At 41.9% G+C, this 8063-nt stretch overlaps 1 protein-coding gene across 2 annotated transcripts; it reads right to left on the bottom strand.

Annotated features, from left to right (window-relative positions):
* Positions 1–3084: 3084 nt before the first annotated feature.
* Positions 3085–7588, bottom strand: med27 (mediator complex subunit 27). 2 transcript variants are annotated; one of them, XM_047380432.1, is made up of 8 exons: positions 7247–7526; positions 6764–6908; positions 6103–6233; positions 5889–5982; positions 3658–3765; positions 3532–3573; positions 3379–3456; positions 3085–3263 (listed from the first exon to the last, which is right to left on the bottom strand). In XM_047380432.1, exons 1-8 carry the CDS (start codon positions 7447–7449, stop codon positions 3129–3131), a joined length of 936 nt encoding a protein of 311 aa, XP_047236388.1. In that variant the 5' UTR covers positions 7450–7526; the 3' UTR covers positions 3085–3128. The 2 variants fall into 2 exon arrangements, with proteins under 2 accessions (XP_047236388.1, XP_047236389.1); XM_047380433.1 differs by lacking the exon at positions 6764–6908 and having other exon boundaries at positions 7247–7588.
* Positions 7589–8063: the final 475 nt, after the last annotated feature.

The raw sequence follows: 8063 nt of genomic DNA, 5'->3' as shown, positions 1-8063 counted from the left end.
TCAACAAGGAGCTTATATTTTGAGCAGAGAAAAACAAGACTGTGATCTGATTTGCCTGGAGGAGGTCTTGCTGTAGAGATGTATGAGTCCTTGACATTAGTCAGGAGTCTGGGATATGATCCTGCAGCCATGTCTCAGTGAAACACATAATACTGCATTCCTGATACTCTGGCTGGGTCCTTTGTAGGGGTTGGAGTTCATCCAACTTGTTTCCCAATGATCTCACATTGCCCATCAGAATTGGTGGAAGAGATGGTTTGAACTTCCTCCTTCTCTCTCTTCTCTTTGCTCCTGCTCTGCATCCATGGCATCTCATCCTGGTGACTCCTGTGGGATTTGGGTTGTACTTGTAGTTTTATAAAACAACCCCATTGCCATGGTGATGCATCATAACAAATGTCCAAAAGTAAAGTATCATCAAAAATCCTCACAGCTGCACAGCATCCGATACCAGAGAGGATAATTGTCCATCCAATCGGAAAAAACCATTTAGCCGTTTCTTGGCTATAAATGAACGTTTTATTTTTTTTTATAGAAAACGCGAGGTTTCAAAAGCTGTGTAATTGTGACATCATAATAACAATGGCACCTAGCAACGTTACCCGAGTCCCGCCCTGACGAGCAACTGAAGCAGAGTTCCAACCATTTGATTTCCAGTAGAGGATCACGTCTCTCCAGCTGGTTTTACCTTACAGGTTCTTACAATGGCTGCCCTCAAAGGCAGATGTTCTGTTGGCTGCAAAGATCCACATGTGTCCAAGTGCTCTGTTAGGAACATATGGACCAATCAGATCTCTGATGTATGATGGAGCTAGATCATTAAGGGCTTTATATGTGAGGAGGAGAATTTTAAATTCTATTCTGGATTTAACAGGGAGCCAATGAAGGGAAGCTAAAATAGGAGAAATATGATCTCTCTTTTTAATTTTCATCAGAACTCTTGCTGCAGCATTTTGAATCAGCTGAAGGCTTTTAACTGCATTTTGTGGACATCCTGATAGTAAAGAATTACAATAGTGAATAACTGGGTTTATTCAAAATGCAAAGCTCAATCTGTCAGTTTATTGACCATTTTAATGTCTTATAGGACCACAGGCATCTTTTAGACTGAACTGTACCTCCTCTTTCTGTAAGGTTGGTGTACAAACTCAACTGGTCTCTGATACATGGCAATGTTTTCCTTACATTTATAACATTACATACAAGCATTTATCTACACTTATGCTGAATAGCTTAATGGTGACTTTTGCATATTTTTGTTTTTGCCATTTATGGTTACAGTTTAAAAAAAAATTCAGCTTTAAACATTTTCATGATGGTTTTCTTTTACTCCCAAGTATTAACAGAACGTTCACTGTTTTGTTTAGTGCATCATGATTTACTGCTAAAAACGGATTGAAAGGCCAGTTAGGACATGCTTGCTATCACTCGTTAGGTGTGGGTTTCATTTGGTTGTCACAGTTTAAGATGAGAACATGGGAGTCATTATGGTACGTTACTGTAACACACACCTATTTTGGTATATTGTAAACAGTTACATATAGTCAACAAGTTATGATCTTGTTAATTTTTATAAACTCCTACATAAGTAGGAGAACATTGGAGATGATTCCAGCAGACCCAAAGCGGTCTGTTTTCATTCACTAATAGCGTTTTTTTCAGCGGAAGAACTCTCGTTCTTGAACCAATTCGGTTCGGTGGCCTTCAAGCTTTGTTTTGTAGAGCACCGACGTTTTCACCAGTTTTGAGAACCAGGCCATCAACAATGGGCATTACACTGTGTGGTAGCCAGACAGCGGAGTCTGAAGAGGTGCGCGTAACGTTCCTTCTTATGCAGAAAGAGAGCGTCCACTATCTACAGTTAATAAGGAAAGGGAGACAGCGACTCCGTGCAAGAACAATGGTATGTACAATGTTCTTATCTATGTATGTTCAGCATCTGCAAGTTTAACGGAGACAAGTAGTTATGCAGATGAGTGTTTAGTGTGTTTTTGCAAACATATATAAATATTTATACACTATGTTCTTCAGTGCCATACTTGTTGCTTCTACTGTCTGCAGCTGTGACCCAACAGGTGACATTATGGTTCACGCAGAAAAACCAGATGGTCTACGGAGCCCGAGTTGAACCAGCGTTTGTCGGTGGAAACAGGCGTCACCGGTTAGAAATTACGTTCAGGAACTGCAACAGGCTCCGAATCATGTTAGTTGAAAATAGGTAAAAGAGTTTCAGCTCCGTCTCAACCCAACCGATGTCTGGATTTGAGGTCAGGAAAGGTTTAAATGTCGATGAAACACAATTTTCTGATTTTCCATTTGCCTCTGGAAGAAAGTTTTTGTCAGAATAAAATTCCTGAAGGCTGAAATGTTGTCATGCATCTAGATGGTCTCAGTTTTTTTATTAAGTTGTGACAGAGGGTTGAGTTAACCGAATACTCTGTGACTGGTTTTTTTTTTTTTTTTTTACATGGTGACAGAAAAATCTGAAGGCCGTCTGTCATTTTGACAGACTGTAATTCACCCCTGGACCACTTGGTAGCAAGTTAGTATATTAACTGTTTCCTTGCTGGATCAGGAAACCTCTCGTTCAGACCCTTGCTGACTTCTGATCACTTCAATTGGAGAAATGTTCCCTTATATCAAAACTTTGGCAGAAGTGGCACATCTACTTCCAGTCTCCAGTGTGCCAGCAGAGGCAGATTCAAAACGTTTCTGACTGTTAAGAGTTGTTCTTTTCCACGGGCACCACATGCATGATCTGGAGGAACAAGCATCAGATTGTTCGGATTATGTACGTCTGTGTGTGGGTTGGACCATGTCTTTTAGTGTCTTGAGATGACATTTGTGAATTGCTGCTATATGAAAAAAACTGAAGAACCGACTGAAAGAACTGTTCATGGTACAGGTCATCTTAGATTATTAGAGATTTCACATTGGTAACTTTCAGCACCAACAGAAAACACTGCAATAGAGTAAAGCTCTTTGAGTGGTCCGTATGACTGGAAAAGCGCTGTATAAATCCATTTCCCATTAAATCCTTTACACCTGCCCTGATGAGGTCACGAGACAAAGATGCACAACAGCTGAAAATAACCTCCAACTTTATATACAAACAAAAAAAAAACAATTTACAAACGACAGGTATCATGGAAGGCTTCCAGGGTCCTAAAGTCCCTCCATGTTGGAGGAAGACCTTCCTGAAGGAACCGACCGCAGCGCTGACAGGAAGACTGAAAGAGCTTGATGTAGCTGCGAAGCCAAGTCTGTGAGGAGGACAAAGGTGAGACTAAGACACTAAGACAGCTGGAACAATTGGCCTCAGACAGGTGAAACAGAGAAACGAGTGTAAAAGTAACAGATTATTTCTGGCTGTCTCACCATGAAGGAGCGGACCACAACATCAGGCATCTGGGGGAGCTGATAGTGTAGCAGGGCTGTTGTTGCATGGTCAGTTACCTAGCAACAACACAACCAATTAGAAAGCAGCGCACAGACTATCAGAATATAAAGGTATAGACAGCGAATTCTTACTTTCTGGAAAACAAGGTATTGAGACTTGGTCCAAATGTCCAGCTGGGGTGGAGACACATAAATATTACCATGGAGACACTCAGTAGGATATCAATAGTCACATGCACAGGTGAGCCATGCCCTCACCTTTCCATCCTCACTGTAAACATTCTCGTTAAAACCTCGGACGACTGTTCTGTCAATGAAGAGTGAACGCATCACAACGATCGCCTTCAACACCTTCCCCAAAGTCACCTGAGAAGAAAAAAGTTGAGATGGGGAGACCCCAACCAGTTATCCAGTGACAAGGTACATGTTACCTGTTATGTTTGGCAGTAACAGCATCATTTCAACAGAGTTTTAAAACAATCCAGCAATCTTTGTCTTCTTTTAAACTTGCATGAAACACCAAAGTAATGTGGTTTGGAAGGAAAAGTAACTTACAACCACTTACAACTCCAAACATCACCAGCTCAAATGGAACAGGTATTAAGAAGGTTCCCAAGCACAAAAACCTGGCTGCATAATTGTCTCTCATTCTGTCAGCACATCGGTAGGTCAAAATCAAGTCCAATGTTCAATTTATCTGCAAGGAAAGCCTTGGTCAAATGACCATCAGGCCTAAATGGCCCAAATTCCATTGCTTTAGAAAGCCCAGGACATGTTTCCATACAAAGTAACCCAAGTAATGTCACTTTCCCTGGGCTTTACTTTCTCGGGTAAAAGGTCCTGATCTGGAATAGGTCTTTCCAGATGACCCCAGGACTGTTAAAGGGGCGGAGCTGTGAACGGCGAGGCATGGCACCAGAAGCTGTAGTAATAATGGAATGTACTAATTTATCATTTTTAGACAATTAATTTGACACAAAAAAGTAGTGTTAAGATGTTTTAAAGCATGAAAGTAGACCTGAAAACTTCATCGGTGCATTCAGTTCATCCAGAATAGGCCTACTATGAAATGTTCTGAGTTTTTGGAGCAGTGGAGCTCCTCTTACAAACCAGTCTGGGTGCCCATTTCCCTTAGATTGTCTTTTCATGTAAACCTGACTTAGTGAAGTGTGAGCTCTTTATTATTTTTCACAGTTTTCTGCAGATGGCTCTGCAGGAGGAAAGACCACAGTTCCAGGTTCGCAGAAGCTCAGTGATCCTCCTGATGTCCTGCCATCCTCTGCTCCACATCTTCTACTTTATATAAACATTTGCTCATAATTAGACAGTCAAATTATTAATTCCCTGTACTTCTGGACTAGAATAAAACTGCTGTTTTATTCTAATAAATAACTTTTTTTTACTAAAACCTGTTCTGCAGACATCTGACGTGTTTACCTGAGGATAATAAAGAAAATAATCAGTGTTTAGTAGTTATTGTAAATGAATCATGCAGTTGTTAAGCAACAACTCTGGCCTGATGCAGGCAGGTAAAACATTTAATGTAAAATAACGATTTAACTTTTCCTGCTTATGGATCCAGAGAAACAAGGAATAACGGAAGGAATTAATCGACTGTATAACTTTAAAGCTGCTCATCATCTATTATTTAAAATTACTTATTAGCTAAGTCTTATAAACTAGTAAAGAAGGGATGCCATCTGCTGGACTGGAGTTGTATTGCAGTTTTCTTCACAACTTCCCCAGACATCATCAGGCTGATTTATGATCTTTATGAGTAATGGAAACAGAACGTACTGGAATTCCTTTACCCGGGTAAAACAAATCCTGGGGCTTTCGGTGGAAAAGGGGCTTATGGTGACATCATACATAGATCAGCTCCTAAATCTTCACTACAGAAACTTGATGTTATGTACCACTCTGCTTTACGTTTTGTAAAGAACGTTCCTTTCACACACATCACTGTCTGTAATCTGCTGTAAATTGTTTATCCTTACAGAGCTGAAGGAAAATCCATTGGAATGTGTTTATATATAAATGTTTGTGTCATTTCTTAAATGCTCTGCCAACTCATTATTATCAATGTTCCCAAAATGTAATCTGGAGAACTACCTTTCTATTAAGCTGCAGCAAAACTGGAATGCACTTCTAAAAGCATTAAAACTGAATACCTGTGCATGAATGTCTCAATTGCAACTTTCTTAAATATTTAATAAATATGTGGACCGTAACCTGCACGTGTATTAAGTGTTTAATTTTTTTCTGTGTGTATGTCACAGTATTGTTTTTAGGATTTTAAAAGTATTCTTATGGTTTGTGAATCACTCAGTTGTATATTGTTGTAATGATGTGCTGCCTGATCTGCCCTGGTGTCTCTCCCTCCCTGCTGGGTCATTGCTATACCAAAGAATTTGTTCAAATAATTTCTCTGGTTAAAGAAAGGTTAAATAAAAATAGTTGGTTTTGTAAGAGAAGCTTCAGCTTCATACCAGCAGCACAGCAGACGTCCCGTTGGGTCTGAAAAGCTCAATAGTCATATCTGGAAACATCCTACCGACCCGAGAAATGACATCATCCACATACCTGTACAGGGAGAAAAGAAAGGCACCGTCACAGGTGTAGTTACACATCTAAGCACTCCAACAGGTCTGCAGCTGCAGTGATACGCACACATCGACGCTCAGAACAGACTGTAGGACTTACTGAGGCGGGAGGACCAGAGTACTCGGCTGGACTTTGGGCCGTCTCTTGGCTGAAGCTCCCATTTGATTGGCTGATCGCTTGAGTGACTGTTGGTTTAACAGACTGGAGGCCAAACCAGCGTGATACTGCAGCTGCACACAAACAACCAAACAGAATGAGGACCTCCACACAGGAACCAGAACAACCCATTAGCGTGATATCTATAAAACACCCTCAGACCACCTCAATCTGTGACAACCTGCAGTTGATGCTGCTTGTTGTCATGGTGACGGGATGTTTATAGGATTCACACAATGTTCAGAACAAGCAGATCAGAGTTTAGATCAGAACTGGGACGTTTGAGTCCAAGTATATCAGAGGCAGTCTAAATGTTGCCATGGTAACTGCACCAGGTGAGGGCAGAGATGTCCACAGTCAGTTCTCAAGAGCATGTATCCTGGCGTCTGTAGATGTTTCCCTGGTTCAACACACCTGAATCCATTAATGGTCCTTTACCAGGACCCTGCAGAACCTGATGACACATGAATCTGCTGTGTTGGAGCAGGGACAAACATCTAAAACACGCTGAACAACAGCCTTTGTGGACTGCAGTTGGACACACCAGGGCCAAAGACATATTACCATGGTAACAGTATCAGGTGAGGTCTGTGGCAGGTGTCACCTTGTTGGACCACTTGTAGGCCTGAAGCAGCTGAGAATAGAGAGGAGTTTTATCCTGAACCGGGTCAAGACTCAGCAGCCCGCTGTTGTGGAGAGGATGGGACTCTGAGGGTCGTCCCACCAGACCACTCAGACGCTCCAGCTCACTGGGGGAGACAGGGGGAAGGCATATTGGTTACTGAGCAGTGACTGAAGCCTTCCGGTTGTCCCAATGTTCTGTGATGGTCTGGGAGCCGGTCCAGACATATCCTGACAAACAGAACCAGGTCTACAGGTAAGGACACGTTAGCAGACTCACTGCATCTCCTGGTTATTTGCTGGAGCTAACCTCAACCATCAGTCATCTGCATGCAAGTGACGTGTTCTGATTTTGGATGTGTTCTGGTAAAACAGAGTCATGGGTCTGAAACCGTAGACTGGCTCAGAGTCCGGTTGAGAGTCTGGGCTAAAATCTGAAATACAGCCTGGACCAGAGTGGTCTTACTTGAGGTCCCTGTTGACGGCCTGCAGGGTGTCCTGGAACTCGGAGATGAACTGCTTCTCGCGGCCCTCCAGAGTCTCGCGGTTCTTCATGCCGTCCTTCAGGGACTCGAACACGCGGCTGACGCTGGAGCGCAGCGCCTGGATGCCGTTGATGGCGTGAGAAAAGGCGTCCAGGTTCACCCCGACCGAGATCGGTTCTGCCATTTTCCTGCTCCCGCTGAGTTGCTTGGTGAGAGCCAGTCGTCTTCCTCTTCTTCTTCTTCTTCTTCTTCTTCTTCGTGGATTGTTTTGACATAATAATAACGTATTGGTTCTTTACCGCCACCATTTGGTTTGGAGGGTAAACTCGAAAAAAGAGAAATCTTTTCAACAACTGAGTTTCTGTCGAGACATTTTGGCCTGAAAACTGTCACAATTTGAATTATTTTGTAAGGAGTCAAGATCTGGTATTACCTTCATTTTAATTACACTGTGAATTTGTGGTTTTCATATCTGGACTCATGCCAGATTCAAATCAATAATCAGATTTATCTGTATTATATTTCCCTGTTTTAATGAAGTTCTGCGTTGACCAAATCTGAGATGAAATGTTTTTGTTTCATCTTTTCTGTGCCTTCCTCTGCTTCTCATTTATGCTCAGTTATGGTTGAGGTGCAAACACACCCTCCATTTCTGCTACCTGTATGACCCCTTCTCTTTTCCAATGGTTATAATCAGTCTGACAGAGAGAGGTATCCTGATCCTTGTGGTTTTTAGTATAACAATGACCATCAGTGGGACCCTTTGTGAGGTTCCTTGAGACAACATTGTTGTAAATA

The sequence above is a fragment of the Girardinichthys multiradiatus genome, chromosome 12, assembly GCF_021462225.1.
Source record: "Girardinichthys multiradiatus isolate DD_20200921_A chromosome 12, DD_fGirMul_XY1, whole genome shotgun sequence".
In the NCBI taxonomy this organism is placed as follows: Eukaryota; Metazoa; Chordata; class Actinopteri; order Cyprinodontiformes; family Goodeidae; genus Girardinichthys; species Girardinichthys multiradiatus.
This window is presented reverse-complemented; position numbering and strand designations above follow the sequence as displayed.